At 37.4% G+C, this 20,925-nt stretch overlaps 2 protein-coding genes across 13 annotated transcripts in view; one reads left to right on the top strand and one right to left on the bottom strand.

Moving 5' to 3' along the window:
• The window catches only part of LOC124431346 (serine/threonine-protein kinase 32A), a 41,822-nt gene that overhangs the window by 19,349 nt on the left and 1,548 nt on the right, over positions 1-20,925 (top strand). The window contains exons 1-8 of one of the 9 annotated variants that reach the window (XM_046979160.1): positions 9,366-9,594; positions 10,975-11,175; positions 12,962-13,130; positions 14,060-14,257; positions 19,267-19,356; positions 19,594-19,760; positions 20,024-20,304; positions 20,431-20,634. In XM_046979160.1, coding sequence (XP_046835116.1) covers positions 10,984-11,175; positions 12,962-13,130; positions 14,060-14,257; positions 19,267-19,356; positions 19,594-19,760; positions 20,024-20,304; positions 20,431-20,634 — 1,301 coding nt within the window. In that variant the 5' untranslated portion in view covers positions 9,366-9,594; positions 10,975-10,983. Of the gene's footprint in view, positions 1-9,363; positions 11,176-11,778; positions 11,835-12,961; positions 13,131-13,183; positions 13,967-14,059; positions 14,258-19,266; positions 19,357-19,593; positions 19,761-20,023; positions 20,305-20,430; positions 20,635-20,925 lie in introns of those variants that run through there. The other 8 variants (XM_046979157.1, XM_046979159.1, XM_046979158.1 and 5 more) reach the window with 8 other exon arrangements.
• Positions 1,818-9,082, bottom strand: LOC124431350 (protein Star-like). Of its 4 annotated transcripts, none has more exons than XM_046979172.1 (7): positions 8,912-9,082; positions 6,744-8,085; positions 3,629-3,835; positions 3,169-3,382; positions 2,736-2,900; positions 2,469-2,660; positions 1,818-2,354 (listed from the first exon to the last, which is right to left on the bottom strand). In XM_046979172.1, the coding sequence occupies exons 3-7, from the start codon at positions 3,832-3,834 to the stop codon at positions 2,169-2,171; spliced, it is 963 nt and encodes a 320-aa protein (XP_046835128.1). In that variant the 5' UTR covers position 3,835; positions 6,744-8,085; positions 8,912-9,082; the 3' UTR covers positions 1,818-2,168. The 4 variants fall into 4 exon arrangements, with proteins under 4 accessions (XP_046835128.1, XP_046835129.1, XP_046835127.1 ...); XM_046979173.1 differs by having other exon boundaries at positions 8,927-9,041; XM_046979171.1 differs by lacking the exon at positions 8,912-9,082 and adding an exon at positions 8,519-8,692.

Below are 20,925 nucleotides of genomic sequence, written 5' to 3'. Positions count from 1 at the left end.
ATTCGACAATACCAATGAAAGCTCATTTATCAATAAATCATTTATGATAAATATTTCACTCGCGATCGATATCACTCTTCGTACGTTCGTTATCTATCTCTGATTTATTAAAGCGAGTTAAAAAGACTAATGCTTGCTCGGTTACAAAAAAATTACAAGGGAAAAAATCGAAAAGGAAAATAAAGAAAAACGAGGTACTCCATTTCATCTCTCTCTCTCTCTTTCTTTCCCTTCTTATGAAAACAATCATTCTGTTATCACAACCTTAAAGCCAATAACGAGCGAGCTACAAGATTTACTTAACGATTAGAGCTTTGAATGACGATCGATTTTATTGCAAATAAAACGAATACACGAACTTGTGTATATCGCGATTCAGGCGGAAAAACATATTGGAGAGAGGGAGGGTTAAAAATGAATGAAATATTCGTAAACGTGATTCAAAATATATTTCTTATTTATTGCTCTCAAAAGGAATCGACGCTCTTTTGTAAAGCAAAGGTATAAAAAAGAAAAAAAAAAAAAACTTACTCGACGTCAATAATACAACTTACACGTACGTTATCAATAATACGTATGATAAAAAAGAAAAGAAAAGAAAGAAAAAAAATCAGGATTAGAAGAAACGAAGAAAAGATCGGGTGGGAGGATGGTGCTGGAGGAGGAGGAGGAGGAGGAGGAGGAGGAGGAGGAGGAGGAGAGAAGGGTGATGGGTGTAGAAAAAAGACGCAAATAGATACATACATAGAAAAGTAATATAGTAGCAAATATGTGCGAGTCTCGATTTAGACGAGTCCTGGAATGATCTACGAAGGATAATACGGACTTCTCGAATAAATATACCGTGTGAATGATCCACGTGAGCTTCGCAAAACATAATTGCAAGAATATTTATCAATATCAAAAAACAATTCGTCGTTTCTGATATTTTTCCAGATTAAATCGTCATACATTCATTTTTTTCACATTTAGGAAAACCGATTGAACACGATTAACGATCTACATCTTTGCTTGTATCTCGAAACTCGCCATTCGATCGATATTGTTTTAACCTAATCAAAAAGATATTCATTTCGTTTCTTTATATCTTTGTTACGCCATAAAATATTCTAAATTATCCTTATCAAATATCATCTTATATTCTAGTAAGGCCCGTACTTTAGGTATTCGGGAGTAACTCACAGGATTATATCTGTAGAGAAACTCTCTCTCTCTCTCTCTCTCTCGCGCGCGCATACATGTACATTCTCACCCTTTTGCATTCATCTCATCTCATTGACGCAACGAGTTCTCCGCGGCAAAGGGAGAAGAAAAAAGAAAATAAAAAAAGAGAAAATAAAATACACGCTTTCCATCGTAAAATGCTCGGTGGTTTGTTATATAACTTAGCTTATAATTAGATTAAAAATGAACTTATAATGTAAAATCGTACGAAAGTAAATGTCACTATTTCTCGTAGCTTTTTGGTTTGCATACTCTGTGTGTGAGTGTGTGTATGTGCGCGCACACGCGCGCGCGTGTGTATGTATGTAAATAAGGCATCGCATATTCGTTCGATCCTTCTTCCTCCGATAACTCTCGCGATTAAGCTCGATCAGCTCAGTCTTTGTCATGTGTAACGTTCGCATGGACGGAAAATAAAATTCTAATCTCTTTTATTCGCTTTTGATCGCTGTTATTAAATACGATACGATATAGAACCGATGAAAAGGGGAAAACGAAAAAAGATTAAATCGACTAAATCGCAAAGGATAATGTATCTGACATAAACGAACGAGATTGAAATCATCATTGTCGTTGTTTTTGTCGTCATCGTCGTCGTCGTCGTCGTCGTCGTCGTCGTCGTCGTCGTCGTCGTCGTCGTCGTCGTCGTTGCGAGCTTACTTTCGCGCAAGAATCGAAAATAAGATGAGGCGTTCCTCAAATTTTGACATTCCTATCAAATGTAAAAAATTGGAACTACTCGACGACGTTCGATCCTTGATTTTAAGTACCCATAATACGTCTCTTTGCGGAGACGAAGAAAAGAAGAAAAAAAATTCAGACGAAATTTTAAGGATCTATGATAAGTTTGTGGACTTTGGAAAGGCAAGAATCGTCTATCTCTTTTTTCTCTTTCTCCTTACGTCCATGATCGATCCACGGCGATATTTTCTAATTCGAAAAAATTAGATCTTTAAGAGGGTGCTGTAAATAAATATCCTTTTGCCTGTGTCCGTCGTTTCGACGAGTTTATATCTTCTGCTATTTAGCTTCTCAATGAGATTCTTCGTTTCCGCTGTGCTATGATGCGTACTCCAACGTATAGAAAGGACAGATATCCTTATGATTTCCCAAGGGATCGTGTCTAACACCTGTTCGTGATAAAAAAAAAAAAGGTCAAATAACGATAGAATAAAAAAAAAATAAATAAATAAAAAATAAAAAATATCCTGTATGACGAGTGAAAAATAAAGTTTTTATTTTACCTGGCCATCTTGAATGTCCGGACTATCGAGACTCAGGTAATCTAAAGTTGTGACGTTATAGGCCAGCAGTACACTGTAAAGAGGGAAACACTTCAATCTGGTCGTCGGCAAACTCTCGTCCGACGAAACAAGACTGTTCGGTCCTTCGCCTAATTTGGTAACTTGGACCTCGGATTCCTGATGATACGTTATCTGAAATACCAAAGATAGCAATCTAACCGATCGATCATTATTTTCTTTCGACGAATTTCTTAAACGAAGGCTTACTTCTTTGATGACTTTGTCGGTACTCAGACATGAATGAAGCACTCTCGTTTTTAAATTACGACTGCTTTTCTGAGCCTCGAAGAAACTTCTAGGATCTGTAAGGATCAAAACGCCTCTCCAATTCAAATTCGAATCGAGCCAGGCTGTACTGGACATTGCTCCTATCTGAGAAGGAAAAAAAAAAAAGAAAATAAACGACAACATTATTCGTACGATCGAAATTAGATCTCTAGATGGTTAAAAAAAAAGAAAAAAGAAAAAGTAAAAGTATACAAGCGAAATAATGATATTAATTAGGTTCGTTTAAAAATTTTAATCTATTATACGCAAGTTCTCTAAAATGGGGCGTCGAAAAAGTTGGACTATGATTGAAGAACCATAATTATATAATAAAATTCGAAAGATAAATCGTAATTTGAAAATAAATCCCTACCCTGCTGATATATTCAATGTAGACACCCTCGCGTTTATTTTGTGTCAAACTCGCAACGTACTTCTCCTCGGAGGTTTGCGTCGCGTTTAGGAACTCTTGATGAGTCGTTGGTTTAAAATGAACCTCGCGTATGTAAGCGATCAGCTGAGGATTGTCCATGGAGACGCTGTTAAGCACGTAGTCCCTCGTCATGTTCGCGTCGAAGGCTTGCCTCCTGTAATATCGGAAGGTCGGCTTTAAAGTTTCAAAGGTCTCATTAGCGAGAGAATTGATGATCACCCTTTTGAGATAGGTAACAATAAAAGAGAATAAGGATCGATTGAAATCGGCTCGTGTTCAAAATGTAAAAATTATTAACGTGTAAGTAATGTTAACTAATACGCTCCAATTGAAAATTCCTCGGATGAAGAAGACAATAAAAAAATGATTGTAATTTTAAAGCGTCGAATTAGAAGTTTACCTTAATGCAGCAGCTTCGCTCCAAACGAGAAGTAATGCCATGGCAGTTGAAAAAGCTGCTAGAAAAGCCAAGCAGGGGGCCACTCTTCGCCACCAGGTCCTCTTGTAGCTTAACAAAGCGTTAGCAGGGAGATTTGAGGCCGCTGTTGCTTGTTGACCACCACCTCCGCCTCCAACTCCGGCTGAGGCCGTTCCTGGCCCAGCCATCCTGTCGAAATAGAACGGGCAATTTCTTTTTAACCTTCTTTTTTCCCCTTGTTTTCAAAGGACAGGGTTCGCTACTACACGTGGCGATCATGCCGGACTATTTACGCTCTCGCCAACAAATTTATTGTCGTTTCGAGGGAGATTTCGAATGCACCTGTCGTTGCAACTCTCTCGTCGCTCCAACGTTCGTTCGTTCTTTGTCCCCGTCGACAATTTCTAAAGGCATTTGCATCGCAAATAATTTTTATACGTACATTTATCTCTAGAAAAAAAAAAAAAAAAGGAAAAAAAAAGAGATTACGTCGCTCGTAAAGCAAGCTAATTAATTCTATGCAGTTTTCCCAATTTTATTATCAGATCATATAAATTTTTATTATTAGATCGATCAATCTCTATAGTTTCTTTTTATCAGAATAAGATGGCAACGTTTGATATTTCTATTGAATACAATTTAATTCAAGAATATCGGAGTGACACAATGGACGCTTATTGTAGGCGTCTTGACCTCGATTCACCTCCTTGCAAGCTGCCACGTACCGATAATTTTAACTTCTTGGAAAAATAATCGATCGTATGAAAGAGAGAGAGAGAGATATATATCATTTGTTTTTTCATTTCGAAGAGAAACGCGGCGTTGTCTATCGATTCGATTCACCCTCTTTTGCTCACGGACATGCGATACGCCTGGCATTAATTAATTTCCTCTCGAGTTTTAGGGTCGTTCGAATAAAATATAACCATCCTAGCGTATTCCCTCGAGTAAGAAAAATCAGAGCGAGTAAATGACACACCTTCCAACACAAAAACGTTCGATATAATGCTGCCGTCATTGTTAGCAGAATTTATTTCATTAACACATTTTTCTCATATTACAGGTTTTCTAATGAAATATAATAATCTCTAAAATAAATCTACCGAATACTCGTAGAGTACGAATAATCGAATATGGTGGGACCAGTTGGAAATTAATTTCATATAATTTACGAAAGAATTCACGGAATAATCGTTTGCATTCATTAGAATTTATTTCTTTAATTTCAAAAATCTTTTCTTCTTTTAATTAAAAAATAAATCATCGAGGTTGTCACCTTGTATGGTTCTATCTATATAAGGTTTCTTTCAGAATTTTTTCTTGCAATTAAAAGAAAAACATATAAACGTTAATTAAAAACGTTGCTATTCGCCATAAGATAAAAGAGTAATAGATGTTGTGTTGTAAAGACGGCACTTAGGCGAGTCGCGCATGGGTCAGGTATATCTAGATGTATTTGTTTCTCTACTACTACACGTGACTCACGGCCGGCGCGCACGGACTTTCTAAACAAATTTTTTCCTATCGCATCCATAAGAGTACACATATAAGGATTCCGAACAAAGGAAGTCTTCGGGTTCGTATCCTTTTCGTACCTGCCGTTCGCAAAGACCATCCCATTCAAGAATAAGACTTCCAATATTCGACCTTCTCGGCATCTTTACTCGCTATTTCACGCATTACGATGATCTTTTTTAAAAATACGTAAAGAAGTTATGTGAAATATTAAAGAGTCATTCGTTTTGTCTCTTTGATTGTTTTTCCTTGTGATTTAGTTTCGTCGATTTTTTTTCTTTTTTTTTCTTTTTTTTTTTTTTTTCTATAAAAGATTCGGAGATTTTTAGGGAACACGAGGGGTAAGAAAAACATAACAAATCGAGACATCAGATGTGAACATTGTGCAATTAAAAGAACGCTTGATGTATGTAAAACTCAACGATTTCATTTAATTATGGAAACGAAATAACGCTTCGCGTTGCGGTCTTCGATCTTTTTGACATAACGACGGTGTGACGGAAAGAGAGAAAGAACAAACGATCGTTCTAATTACCTTTTTCTTTTGATGTCAAACAAGAGAATGACGGATCGACCACTATACATTTTACCTAATCCCAATAAACGAGCATTGTGCAAATGATAGCTCTCTTTCTCTCTCACTTTTTTTTACTAAAGCATTAAACATGTGTTTTTGTCGGAACAGTACGATCCCCACTCGTTTCACTCGAATGACATTTTTCTAATTCCAATGTTACATGTCAACGCAACAAATATCTGAATTGGTGAAATGGAAAACAGCGAAAAGAAAGGAGAAAGAGAGAGAGAGAGAGAGAGAGAGAGAGAGAAGAAAGAGAATAGAAACGCGTAGAAAAGAAAAAAAAAAGCAAGTTGTAAAAACGTGATCCCCGTTGTTTTCCACCGTTAAAAGCTTTCTTTGCCTTTTATATTGAATTTACGGTGATGGCGGAGAGAGAAAAAAAAAAGGAAAAGAGAGAAAAGCAGACATAAAAGAGAAATAAGACGTAAAGAGGGAAAAGAAAATAATCGTCATTTGAAGAAAAGACTGAAACCTTTGCGGAATAATATCACTCTCGTCGTGAGCAATATCGATCGATCGATTTCAACGTACATATGTATCATTTAAATGTAATAAGTTGTAGGTAGGATACGATAGGTTCGCATAGCTTTCACATCGGTCTCTCTAGTCGTAAACGTTAATATACACACAAGTCGTTAGTAAACATATCCGTAATACATAACATACTCGTAAAAACGAAAAATGATGCATAACAAGTTGAGAAAGATAGCGCGATTCACTGTGTTCGAAAGAGAACTTCGTATATTATATCTACATATCACTCACACTTTCATGCACCGATAAATTCGTACAAAAAAGAAAAAATAAGGAAAAAAAAAAAAACGTAACAAAAAGAAAGAAGAAACAAACGAATTCACATAATTGTTACCATCTAACAACAACTCTAAAAGAACGTTCCCTTCGAAGGAATTAAAATCCAAAACACGATCGTAGCTTAATGGATTTTCTCTCTCTCTCTCTCTCTCTCTCTTTCTCTTTCTTTTCTTGTTTATCGATACGTACTTGGACTTGAGGGGCTCCAGTTTTTGGCAGATCTTTCTTGGTCGATTTTAAGTGCCGATGGAAACGCAGCTTTAACAGCACAGTACTTTGATCGCGGGAAGCTTTACATCTCGTCCGTGACACGCTCGCTGTCCCGTACACATTCGGCTTTCGTTTGCGCGACTGTAGGAGAGCGTGCTCATCTCTCTTTCTCTCTCTCTCTCTCTCTCTCTTCTCCTTCTCCTACTCCTCTTGCCCCTCTCTTCTTCCTTTCTCTCCCACTCTCTTTCTCTCGATTTCCTTTCGTCCGGCCGACCCACACGCGCGGTGCACTTTACGAAGTAGCGTCCTCGCTTTGCATCGAGAAGAATGTAACCGTAAAGGAACTTTTCTATGTCTCTTCCTCCTCTCTACGGAGAGAAGTCATGACAAAGAAGGAAAGAAAGAGAATGAGGGACTACGACTCGCAAAGCGACTACTCGCTGACTGAGAGTCGTCGGCTAGAAGGGAGCGAAAGAAAGAGAGGAGGGTATAGCCGCAGTGCAGCTCTGTCGATGAGTCTTTCTCTTTCCTTCTTAAACTCCGACTCGCTCTCTTTCTGCATATACCTATCTCTCTCTTTCCCACGATTCTTCGTATTCATGCGAGAGAGAGAGAGAGAGAGAGAGAGAGAGAGAGAGAGAGAGAGACTTCAGCGTCGGGCGTTTGTCCTCACTGAGAAAGAGACGTTTCCTTCTTCTTGACTCATCGTACGAAAGATAGAGAGATGGAGAGGGAGAGGAAGAGAGAGAGAGAGAGAGAGAGAGAGAAAGAAATGATACACGCACACGTTTGGTGAAAAAGAGAGGACGGAGTGGCACGGAGGACGACGGTTGCTGGCTCGTGACGAGCACCGACTGCGTGTGCCCTCCTCGCTGGCACCTGGAAACGGCCCCAACACCACGACGACGGCGACGGCGACGGCGACGGCGACGGCGACGGCGACGACGGCGACGGCGACGACGGCGACGGCGATGACGACGACGAGGAGTACAATGCCTTCTCTCTATCTCCCTCTCTATGTGTCTGTATACATCGGGTGTCCTTCTTTAAACGGCCCACACCGTCGAACTCTAGCCTGTTCATCGTCTATCCCCTTCAATTCTACACGATCGCCTTTCTCGCTCGCTTTTACGAGGACACTCTACCGTTCTCCTAGCTTGGCCAGGTAGAGAGAACAGGGGTTCTCAACTTGTCGACTTTCTCACTCTCTCTCTCTCTCTCTCTCTCGCTCTCTCTTGCAATCTTTAGTCGAGGTTTATTCGATTTATTTCAAGCAGACTCGAGCGAATGCACACGACGTCGTTATTGATCCCAACGTAGACTGTTAAAGAAGAAGAAATATCGAGGGTTCTTTTATATCTCTGACTTTTTTCTTTTGTTTTTTTTTTATTTTTTTTTTCTAATTTCAATGATAGTCATCGTGTAAATATTTGTATTACCTATGCTCTTCGATTTTGAAGTACCATTCGAAAAAAAAAATACAAGTCCACGTGAAAGCGAAGAAAAAGAGAGGGAGAGAGAGATTCGAAGGAAGAAAGGGAGAGCCACTTTTCCATATAATGGCGAGACACGGACAGGATGAAAAGGGAAACGGTCGGTTGGGGAGAGAAAATGTACGATAGAGCGGGGGTGCAGAGGAGAAGGGACAGGGGAGTTACGGAGAGGGACGGAGAAGGAAGGGAAACGTGATTGGTATGCGCCAAGGCGGAAATGGCATCAGCTGTGGCAACGATAGGAAATTTTGTTATACACACCCTTCTCCGTCTCTCGATTCTCTATCTCTATCTCTGTCTATCTTCGGCAATTCTCTAATTGCATTACAATTTTCGTTAGTTCGCCAAGTTCGAATTCTATTTCCATTGGAGTTACCCTACGGAAACGATTCTTATTATCGATTAGCGAATTCTCAACGCTTTCGACGCAAAACTTTGTTAACGTCATTGACTGTCGTGCTGATATTATTTACAAATTGATTTAATATATCATTATGTTTCGTTCCCGTTCTACTTCCTTATCACTATACTACTTGGATTTTTTTCGGGATTTTCTCTATCTTTCTTATTCTTGCGTCAGCGTCCTTTCTTTTTTTTTTTTTTTTCTTTTTCTAGAATCTGACACTTGATTAGCAAACATAAATATGAACGTACGCGACTCATCCTTACTCTTTCATAAAGGGATATCGTTTGTGAATTTTTCTACCGTAGAGAATTCAAATCGAGAACGCAACTCGACTCGAGAAGTATAGAATTTCTCTTTGAAAAGGAGTTAAAGAAAAATAGAGAGCCTGGCGAGAGACGAGAGCAGCCGGCTCTCCGTCATCGCGATCGTGCGTGCCACTGCCATCTGCTCGATCATGTAAATGCGAATAACAGGGAGAGAAGGAGAAAGAGGGAGAGGGAGAGGGAGAGAATGGACGTCTAGTCAGGTCGGAAAGCGTCGGGACGCCCGCGACTACACATGGCACGCGCTCAAACGCGCGGACTCTCGCGCAGACGCGATTCTTCATCGTCGAAAGAGAGTAAGTAAGAGAGAGAGAGATTCACGCACACGAGTAGGAGGACGCCGTTGGAAGCGCGTTACATTGAACCATCCAACGGAGAGCGGACACTCGTACGGCGACCGCGAACGTGATAACTCCTTTCCTGTTCCTGTTTCTTCCCAAAGGAACACGAAGAATAACTCTTTTTGAACTTTCGACGAAAGTGTTCATTTTCTTGAACAAAACTTCGATATCACGTGGGAACATTCCGACACATCGATTATTTTTTTCAAGAGGATTTGGAGCATCAGAAACGAAGCTGATGATCGGTGTTATCAACTAAAATTGACAGTACGTTCTAACTTTTTCTAATTTCAAAGGATCAGTTTAACTCTAGAGGCATCAATTTCAAATGTGCCGCGCGCGGGAAAATTTTGGATAACTCAATTATCTTAAACGTCATTAAAATTGTCGGTTTGCAATCGATTTTTTTTTATCCATCTATGTATGTTCGAGGCATGCAAAGTTAATAGGTCAAATACTATCGCGCGCATTCACAATAACTCGTCTTGCACTCGTCTGTCACATTTGATAGATTTTCTCTTGACAAAAGGAGGCGCGCTTTTCTTTCGCTCTCTTTTTCTCTTTCTTTCTCTCGCCCTCTCTCGGCCTCTCTCTCAGTCTCTCTTTCTCTGGCCCTACAATAAAAAGTACTTTCAGAAGGAAGAGGGGAAACTGGCACGGCAGCTTTTCAACTAACTTCCATTCAAATTTTGACATACTCGTTTAGACGATAAGTTGAAAGAAGTCATTAAGAAAAGTAATAAGTCGAGAAGAAAATAATTTTTTGAAAGGGCTTTCGCGAAACAATCGCGAATAAGGTCGATTCTTTCGCTCGAAAGATTTCAACGACCTTCCTTCGTATCGTTCCTTTTTCTTCTCACATTGCATCGCTTGACACGCACGCACGCTCTCACATTTCTAAGAAATAATACAGGTTTTAATTAAGTTCGATAAGAGGATATTCTTCGCGTAACCTTACGGAAGTCGACTTTCTCCCACGCGCTAATTAACTTCGTTAAACCTCTTCTCTGCACATGACCTCTTCTTTTCCGTATAAGTGTAATTCAATATTCAAAGGAATAAGTTGGAAGAGAGAAAGAGAAGGAGAGCTCGAGCATCTTATAAATTTCCTTAGAAGAAGGAACGAAACCGTAATTGGTATTTATCAACGAGAGAATACATTTTCTCAATTCTTTTCACTGTCGAATCCAACGAAAGGAAATAAAGTAATAAGAGCGAAGGCCGAGCACGAAATCGCAGCCAAGCTAATTTTGTCTACCGATTGAATTTACTCTGTTAGATACACACAACAGACACGTTGTTCCAATAAGCTTAGAAATCGATAGACGTTCGGTCGAAAACAAAAGCATTCTAACGGATTTAACAATAAGTCTTACGTTCCAAATTGGCGCCATTTATTCGGACGATTTTAGATCGAAAACAAGTACGTAATTACTTACTTACTTACGTACAATGTTTCATCGTTTATTCGATATTCGCGAATACGTCTCTGGATTCGATGTTGACGCTCGTTAGCACAAGAGCGTCCCTAATTAACATACCGATCGGTACCTTCAACGACTATAGAGAGAGAAGGAGGGGAAGGGATTAAATCCACAAACAAGGGAAACATATATCAATGACAAGCGGAAGATCATCGATACATAGGTCGACCCGATGTACTTCGAAATCCATTGGCCGAGATCCAATGAAGAATTCAGTGTGGGAAAATGTGGAAGTATGAAACTTCCGAGTGGATTTCCAGTTTATACGGGCCACCACCACTCGTGTCACGTTTCGAGAGTCATTAAGGAAAAAAAATGGGGGCCAACCAATCGAACAGAAGCGTACCTACTCCAGGAGAAGAAGGTATTGTCCTTGTCGTTTCTTTTTTCTCTTTTTCCATTTCATTTCTTTGCAAATAGGAAGAAGAAAAGGAAGAAGAGGAAGAAGAAGATATACATTTTCATGATTAAAATCAATAGTAAATAACTATCGACGTATATAAGAATTTCAGCAAGTTGCAAATATTTCGGTTCATGAATTTAACAAAGAGAACGTACCAGTTCGTTTCAACCACATTACTCGAGCGGAGCGTTATTTAAAAAAAAAAAAAAAAGAAAAAACAAAAAAGAAAACAAAAGGAAGAGAAAACACTTTTCTTTCTCTTACTTTTTATTTTTATTTTTGTTTTCTCTTATCATCAACAATCGTCGATATTCGAAAATGCCTATGCATCTCGTTTTATTCGATATTTCGTTCTATCAGTATGATCATAGATTTGAATATGGTTAAAGATATGCTAGATTCTTTTCCTTTAATATGGAAAGTAGAGCTCGTAGATACGAATTCCTACGGTATTTTGCGTTAAAATTCATGAAAAACGTGGATATCAGCTAACGTCGAGACATTTTTCTTCGTCGAAACTTCTACGAATATTTTTACTACAACATTACCACATATCTGTTACAGTGAATTTCGATCACTTTGAAATTCTACGTGCCATAGGCAAAGGAAGTTTCGGAAAGGTATGTTGGAAAAATATTTTAATATCTATTAAAACGTTAACGGAGGAATGAACGTTGTTATAAAAGTGCTTGATCAATTCGTTTGAAAAAAAGAGACCGAGCGTAACGGATTTTTATTCGTCCATCGGACCGAATGATATTGGCAAATTTATCTGACGTAATACGTCGTAATTTATTATATATTTCTTTTAATATTTTTTCGTTTTCATTTTTCTATAGAAAAATACTTCGCAATATTCGTCGAAATTCGTAGATATATGTGTATAAAACGATCGCGTTTTTCCTAAATGAAAAATTGCATCGAATAGGATTTATAGTCTCGTTCGCTATATGTAGTAATATGCTCAGAGCATCGCGAGATTCGTGTTATGACCTTCCGAAAACAGCATACGATGTAATCGATCGGCGAATCACGAAATTCGAATGCCCCAACTTTACTTGTGCCGCTTATGATAAATGTATCGGAGCATAGATGGGATCGTATTAACGCGACCGCGAATAATTAAAATACAATCACGTTGTTGGTAATGATCGTTTGAACGACGGAAATAACAGGCGATACATTTTCGTGCCACCGAATTTCCATTTTCTCTGAAGGTTTCGAAGAGATTAAATCTCGTAATTACGTTCATGTAACGATGTTGAAAAAATAAAATAAATATTGACTTCGTAAGTTAACGCGTTTGTTACCAAATAGTATCTCATCCGTACTCAATTATGCTAATATTATTAAAAACTTCATTCGTAATATTTATTTATTTACATATTGGGATATCATTAAAGAATTAATCGATTGACTTGTATTTACATACAAGATTGGATCGATGAATCCTAATAAGAGGTATGTATATACAAAAATAAAATATATAGGATAACATTTTATTCTATATATTTTTATAAAATTATAAAAGATAGGTAGACGGAAGATAAATTTCAATGGATTTTTATCAAAGTTAATGACCCGCCGACGAATCGGAAAGTTGATTAAACGAATCAGGGATGAAGAAAATGTTGTAAACTGCCGTTAATTAAGCACTTGATTTTACTCCTGCTTCTCTAATCGATTTGTTCCTGGCAATATTCCAAATCGGATATTAAAAAACGAATGAATTCTCTTCGTTCTTCAGGTTTGCATAGTGCAAAAGAGAGACCGTACAGGCAACATGTATGCGATGAAATACGTCCACAAAGGAGAATGTGCTGAGAGAGGAGCATTAAAAAATGTCGCGAGAGAGGTCGAAATTCTTTCCAAATTGGAACATCCGTGTCTGGTGAATCTGTGGTTCAGTTTCCAAGGTAAGCTGTTCTTTTGATTCTAGAATTTCATTCGAACGAGAAACTTTAACAAAATAATATATGTATATGTGAGAGAAAAAGATGGAGAATGAGGGAAGAAAAAATGAAGGAACGGTCTGACGAAATAACAAATTATCATCAACTATGCTATTTCTATTCCGAGGTACAACACATCTTGACACTTATAGAAATTTACTTGCTTTTTCGTTAATTCACATTGATATTAGCCCTAGATCTTGACTTGAATCTCGAAAGTCGAATTATTACCTTCAACTCTCTAAGGGAAGTTGTATCGTTCAAGTTGACTGATTCTCTCTCTCTCTCTCCCTCTTTTCTTCTTCGCTCTCCTCTTAAAATGGGAGTCTTGAGTAATGCGAAACTTTGGTCGGAAGGAATCTCGCGGAAAGCCGGAAAAACAGAAAGTGGAGTAGGTAGCTATTGAGAGAGCAATTCGTTGGTCTATTAAGATTAACTATTCTAGTCGTTTGAAACATATCTCTCTCTCTCTCTCTCTCTCTCTCTCTCTTTTGCTCTTTGCCATTTCCAGCTGTTTTAAATCGTCTTTCTATTTTGACGAATTATTGTTTGACCATTTACATATTGCACATATCGTTCTTAGTTATCCAAAGTTAGCTTAGTAATACCAGAACTCATTGTTCAAAAAGTTAAGAGGATAAATGTAATCGTCCGATCTACTCAGAAAATTTATCCTCCTGCTCGCTATACCCGTTTCTAAACGCTCATCGCGATTATGTGCAACGTGAACTTATTGGTGAAAATGTTTACCGTATTATATTCTAACGTGCTATTATTAGATGGGACATCAAAAGCCATAGGTAATACTCTTTAATACAAATTCGCTGTCGTTTTAGATAAACATGTTTGTGCAGACGTATCAACATCAATAATAATTTCGTTTTCCCTCTCAGACGAAGAGGACCTGTTTATGGTATCGGATTTGTTGTTGGGTGGCGACTTGCGGTATCACATACAACAGAAAATCGAATTCTCCGAGGAAAGCATAGTTCTTTTCGTCGCAGAGATCGCTCTCGCTCTCGACTATCTACAAAGTCATAAGATTGTTCACAGAGACATCAAACCTGACAATATCCTGTTGGACGAGGAGGGTGAGTATTCGAGTCTTTTCGCAACATCCAATATCGCTTTATTTTCGCCAAAGCACGTTTTCCGCTATTCGATATGAAAAGACTTAAAAGATAAAAGGAAAACACTCGGGATCACGTATTTTGTTTTAACATTCGTCTCCTCTCTCTCTCTCTCTCTTTATTTAAAGATTCTCCCATTACAATATCGATCTCGAATTTAGAAATTACAACACGTGATAATTCTCAGAAAATTGAGACGAAAATGATATTGCGAACGTTTGCATATCAATGAGAAACGGTTGTTTACCGGCTTGGAAGCAACAAACAACGCGTATGTTTTCGATGGGCAACGTTATGGCAAACAAGCGTACTAATCGAGTATCATGAGAATTGTAATTCGATCGTCGAACTATGCGCAAAATTGGAAAATTGCTTTACCGCTGACTGTGCCAACTTCTCGCGTTGCGAATTTCCTACCGTAACCTCTCGTAACTGGTCCCGCTCTGTTTACGCGAGCATCCGTGTGTTATATTAAACCTATCTATGTGTATGTACATACGCCTATGTATGTGTATCCGTTTCTCTACGATTCGTAGATTCAACTATTACTACTACCTTACGTGTATTTCTATAGTAAAGTACATACAGATACTCTCGATTTTGTTCGCTTCTCGATTGAAGAAAAATGCTCTATTATTTCTAATAAAAAAGTAAACGAGCTTCCTTCAGGACGACAACGCTTTGTATCATTAAGATGCAATTTTTCCTACGGTTATGAAAGCAAAATGTTCTTATTCTTGCGAGAATATCTTTACTAGCGCGGTACCTGATTCTCTAGAAGAAAGGAAACTTCCTTTGTTACGCTTTACATCGTTCTCTCTTTTAGTTCGGCATTTCATTAGTTATAAATCACGAAACTCTCTTTGACGTTTACTGAGCGTTCAGAAATTCGCGTGGAAATTTCTAATTCGCCCTCTATTCAATTTCTTTCCTCGTTTTTCTTTCTAACGACGCGTTATATTAAAATTTATATATTCTTATTAATTATAATTAAATTTCTAACGGAGGAAGAACATTATGTTAAATAATTACATGGAAAGCCTGTAAAAAATTTGCTTAAACTCGCGATAACGATAAATCGTGATAAAATTAATATCTCTCGGTAGACATCTCTATTTCATATATCGATAAATTTGTCTTAATAAAATTTATTAATTCTTTATTGACACGTATCTTCTTCGTTCAAAGAATTTACGGAGTCCGTCAGGTGTATAACGAAGACTAACACCTGCGCTTATTTCTTAAATTTGACAGCTGCGTTGACATTACTTCATTGTGTTATGTTAAACTTGTGATAAATCCTACGAACATTATAGTTGCATTCTCCGTAGATATTTTCCACCAATCTTAAGTAGAAAACTTTAAGAGGGAGATATATATATATATATATATATGTATGTATGTATATAAAGACATCTGTGAAACTCGGTGCGACAAAGAAGATAATAACACCCTTGGACATTTGCGGTCCTACGGAGTGCAGCTGACAGATTCGATGTTTGTTCGCTTCGTCGCTTTCGATAGGATGTACGTACAAGTATAACGAAACTTTTTCGAGGCAAGTTTACTCTTGCAATACGCACACACACACACACTTATTTACAAGAAAATTTCGAGTAAAGTAGATATAAACTCGAAAAAGAAAGATTGTCATACCAAAGTTTTCAACATAACTGATAAAAGATATCCCATAAGAAAAGATAGATAGATAATGGTCCAAGTATGGATCGAAAATGTAAATAGTCTCTTTGCATGAGTTAACTAGGAGACGAAACATAGCTCGAAGAACATGTTCGTTCTAGTTCGTCCTACATCCTAGAGACAATGTGTCCCATGAAACTTCCATAATTACATAGTAGGTAAGTACTTGAAATAGACTTCGACTTGGAATTAACGAGAAAGTTGAAATTTTGTCTTGTTAAGTATTCGAACATCTTTGGTTGAATGTTAAATGAATCGCAAGAGTTTATAGAGTTTAAGGATAGGTAAGATATTAAATAAGTAAAACCATTTTAGTTAAGTAAGAACGGGTCAAAGAGGGAAAACGCTAGAAATACTTTACCAGGGTGTGATTCGTAATTCGTTTTATTCGTTCTCCTTTTAGTCCTTCGTATTTATTCTGCTCATGAATCACTCTCTCCCTTTTACTATTTCAAAGAAATTATATTGGTGGACAGTAGTTTCGTGATTTTAAAGTATTATGTTGAAGAAAAATCTGTAACCAATGAATAAAATATTTTTAATTAACTGTTCAAAACCTATGAATTTCCACGGAGGAAATCCTTTTAAATGGTCTTTTCTTTGTTTTCTTTTTTTTTTCTTTTCTTTCTTTTTTTTTAATTATTATTTAAATATGGCAAAGGGATAAGCTTGACCTTCATAGTTTTTTCTTTGAATTTCCATTAATCATTCATTATTACAATATTTTTTCAGATTCACGTTTGTACATACTGTTAATCTGATAGGTACGTACTTACGTACTTTTAGATAACGCGACTATAATAGCTAGTCAACTAGGAAATAGTGGGATATTTTCATATCCTGATGAGATATGGAATGTTTGCTATAATTACACAACTTACACAAATCACCTTATTCGTTACTATCTCGTCACCTCTCCCCTTTCTCTCTCTCTCTCTCTCTCTCTCACACACACACACACACACGCACATACACAAGCAATCTGTGTAACAAAGTGGCGAATTATGCGAATCCGAGATGATTTCCTAGTGGAGAAGAAAGTCGAGGCCGAATTTTTTCTATAAATATCTCACGAAGAGAGTAAACACGTTGACCGATAATAAAAAAAGAATAAAATAAAAAGATAATTCAATGAGGCGTATAAAAAAAGACAAGATAAAAACTACATTAATTCGTGTTTTGTTGTTGGCAGGTGTGGTGGTTTAAACGGATGGTGTTACGTGTTTCTCTTGTGAAATTCTACTCCGGCCACTACGTAGAACATAGTTTCGATCGATAAAATATACCTCCATATACGTAGATATAAATCTCACTAAACCGCGTTTAGTAATACAACGAAACTACTGGTCGTTACTGTGAACAAAAGACATGTAAAGGGTTGACGATGGTGATGATAATAAGACATATGTATTTTATGAATCAAATTAATACGAGAACGATAATTTTGAATCAACATATTCATAGAAGTTGCATTCGTTATTTCGTCATATGATAAAGGTCGATAGTCGGAAATTCCACATACTGACGTTATTTAAAACATATTCACCTTCACGTACTCCTCCTCTCATAAGAAAATTCTCTAGCGAAGTGAGAGAAATTCTTAGCGTACCGGTAACACGCCGAAGATAGCGTCGCCGAGCGTTCATCTTCCTTTAGCTTTTTCCTTTTAAATCAAATTACTTACTAAAAGAGAAAAAGATGTCGATCGGATCGTTTGAAAAAATTGATTGGATCGTCTCGAAAAAGAAAAAAATCAGAATGAAATTATCGACTGTTTTTTATTATACGTTTAAAAAAGGATCCTTTTTAACGGCATAGTGAAGATGAAAAAATAAAGGGAGTCTATATAAAATGTAAGAAGTCCTTCGAAGAAAAAAGCTGTATACTGCATTTTCATATCTCAGACGAGTACCTAAAACTACCTAACCCTAACTTCCTCTATAGTATCTTCCCCTACTGACTGTTTGGATTTTGAGATTGCGTCTGCATAATTTACAATTAGACTCGTGTACTATGTCGTCGCCATTTAAGGTCCCTCTCAACGTTTTCGTTTCCCTTTCGCGTTCCTTCTTTCTCTCTCTCTTTATCTTTCAACACTTAAATCCCTATCGTCTCAACTATCGGGACTAGGTTTCTCTCTTATTCGAAACATTTTGCAATTTGCTTCGTGTGTGTGTGTGTATATATATATATATATATATATATGCGAAGAAAAGTCACAGACGTCTTTCAAGAAATTCGCTAATACGTACTGTCGTTCGTAAAAAAAAATAAGCGTCCGTTCGTATAATAAAAATTGACACAAAGAGATAGCTAAAATTTCTAGAAAAATGTTGACATCTTTCTAGACAAATATACGAGTTTGATAATGTGATCGTTCCTTTATTAGAAAATTTGAAATTTTCCAAAGTACATTGGATCTCCGTGACATTCAGATTTAATAAAACGTACTATTCTCTTATTCCTTGCACAAACTTTACCGAGATAGATATGTACGTATATCACCTTTACGACTCTATCAAAAGAAAAATGTGATATGTTAGAGAAATTGCTATCGTTTAAAATAGTTTACGACGTAATTTCTCGATAAAGTGTAAATCCGTTGGATCGTATATCCTTTGAAAAGGAAAACGCTTAAAGTTCTTCTCAAGAAATAGAAGATATAGAACGATCGATCTTTAAAGGATTTTCTTCGAGTTCCCAATGGATCAGGAAAATCTCGATATATTTTCGAGGCTTTGTAAAAGTACAATTACACTGAGAGCAGCATGGAAAGAGCGTAGGAGATCTTCGATCTCCATCAACTTCGAAGGATAAATGTTTAGAAATCGTAAAGATTTAATTTTCTGATAAAGCCTGTCTCCTTTACCGAATATCTTCACAGTCCTATCTTACTTCGATCTATATGTAAAATTAAAAAAAAAAATACAGTCGGGAAATTAATTTCTTACATTTACAAGAGTAATTAATTTCACCCTAACGAATGAGGTCAAAAATTGTATTATCTTTCGAGCTACTAATTAGAAGAAAGTTGAATACCATTTTAATGTCCCGTGTATTTGAAAAAAATATTATGACGAGGGAAGGAAGTAAAAACCTCAAGCATGATGGTTGAATAAAGAGAAAAAAGAAAAAAATATTTTGAAAAGTTCTTTGAACGGTATTAAAATAATATTGCTATCGGATATAAAATGAAGTTAAATAATATTTTAGAGTTTAGCAAAGCGAATGCTTTCTAAAAGATCTTTAACTTGGTTGCTTTTAAAAAGGGCATGCACGCGTGACGGACTTCAATATTGCCACTGAATTGGAGGATGGACAGTTGGCAACTTCGATGTCAGGCACGAAGCCGTACATAGGTATGTATGGAAAAAAGTCAGAGAAAATATGAGAAAAGCATGTCGTTGTTCTCACGTCACAGATATCCGCTAAATATTCGTAACACGTAGATAGGTAGGTGGGTAGGTAGATATATATATATATATATACCTTATATTTTATATATGCACTCAGAGAGAACGCATGAGAGGTAGAACGCGTCGAACACGCTCGTAACATTTCCCATTTCTTTTTCTTCCAATATGAACCTGCGTCAGCGCCAGAGATTTACATGTGCTCGTGCGAGGAATACGGTGTCCTTGGCTATGGATTTGCCGTCGATTGGTGGAGTTTGGGAATTCTCGCTTGGGAGACTTTGGCCGGTGAACGTCCTTATTCTCTTCACTCAACGACTTCTTACAGAGAAGCTCTGAGGATTTTGCAGGTAATCAAAGATAATAGTCGATTTAACGCGCTCCCTGCGGTGTCGATCGTGCCGGACTTTTCATTAGCTTTCGTGGACTTTGACAAGAATTGAATACGTATTTATGACCCAATTAATTATTTTATCGGATTTCCTTCATCATTGAGAAAAATAACGATCGATCTGAATTGTATAGATAAGGAAAATGTTATTTTTCATTGTTACTTCGGCATATTTCTTTTTTTCCTTATCGTTAATGCTCTTTCGAACTGTTATCGCTTCAGGAAGAAAGGGGAAAGCCATCTCACTGGAGTTCTGCAATATGCGACCTCTTAGACAGATTGTTAACTTTAGCACCAGGTGCTAGGGTCTCGACTTTAAAGGAACTCAAGCAGATTGCAGTGATAAGAAGTTTGGACTTTGATAAAATATTGAACAAACAGATAAAACCGCCCTTTGCGCCACCAAAGGATCATCTCAATTGCGATCCCACGTTCGAACTCGAGGAGATGATTATCGAGGCGAAGCCATTGCATAAGAAAAAAAAACGTTTGACCAAACAAAGGTAATTTATCTCGTGCGAAAATAAATTGATTCGTACGATTATCGATATAATCGGCAGTAAGAACGAAAGAAAAAAAGAAAATCATCGAGATGCAATTACGTTTGAGTTTCGAATCGATCCTTGTAGATCCATCAGAGCCGAGTCGACGGCAGACGATGCTGTGAAATTTGCGGAAGGTGACGGTATGGATCTAAGAAGATTGGCCTTTATCCCAGAATATCGCGTGTACAATCGTGAAAGAGAAATGGAGAGATTGGAGAGGGAACGAAAGGAGAAACAATGGGAGGAGGAACTGAACACTGCCATGATGGGTGCCGATGAGACGGCAAAGTATGAACCGAATTACTTCAAACGATAATCCAATTCCAACAAAATCGTTCTCATCGTGCGTTTCGTATAATAAAAAGCTTTTACAATCTGTTCCAATGAGGAGACGATGAAAATTTTACGATTTCGACATTCGGAAAGTGCGCATGCAACATGCATAAGAGAATTATATCAGCAGTAAATCTCATTTATGTACGCACGAACGTGCTCGAGTTTACATCGCCCAATGAAATTACATCCGTTGCTTTGGTAATTTGTTGAAAGACATTAACGGTACCTATCTACGTTGATTAT

The sequence above is a fragment of the Vespa crabro genome, chromosome 21, assembly GCF_910589235.1.
Source record: "Vespa crabro chromosome 21, iyVesCrab1.2, whole genome shotgun sequence".
In the NCBI taxonomy this organism is placed as follows: domain Eukaryota; kingdom Metazoa; phylum Arthropoda; class Insecta; order Hymenoptera; family Vespidae; genus Vespa; species Vespa crabro.
This window is presented reverse-complemented; position numbering and strand designations above follow the sequence as displayed.

What these genes read in the sequence shown, in the direction of transcription:
- LOC124431350 (XM_046979172.1), bottom strand. Translation starts at nt 3,834, where the DNA reads ATGGCTGGGCCAGGAACGGCCTCAGCCGGAGTTGGAGGCGGAGGTGGT. An exon ending in ACATTGAATATATCAGCAGG is followed by an intron (nt 2,901 to 3,168) that starts GTAGGGATTTAT and finishes TTTCCTTCTCAG; the next exon opens with ATAGGAGCAATGTCCAGTAC. An exon ending in CGGACATTCAAGATGGCCAG is followed by an intron (nt 2,355 to 2,468) that starts GTAAAATAAAAA and finishes TATCACGAACAG; the next exon opens with GTGTTAGACACGATCCCTTG.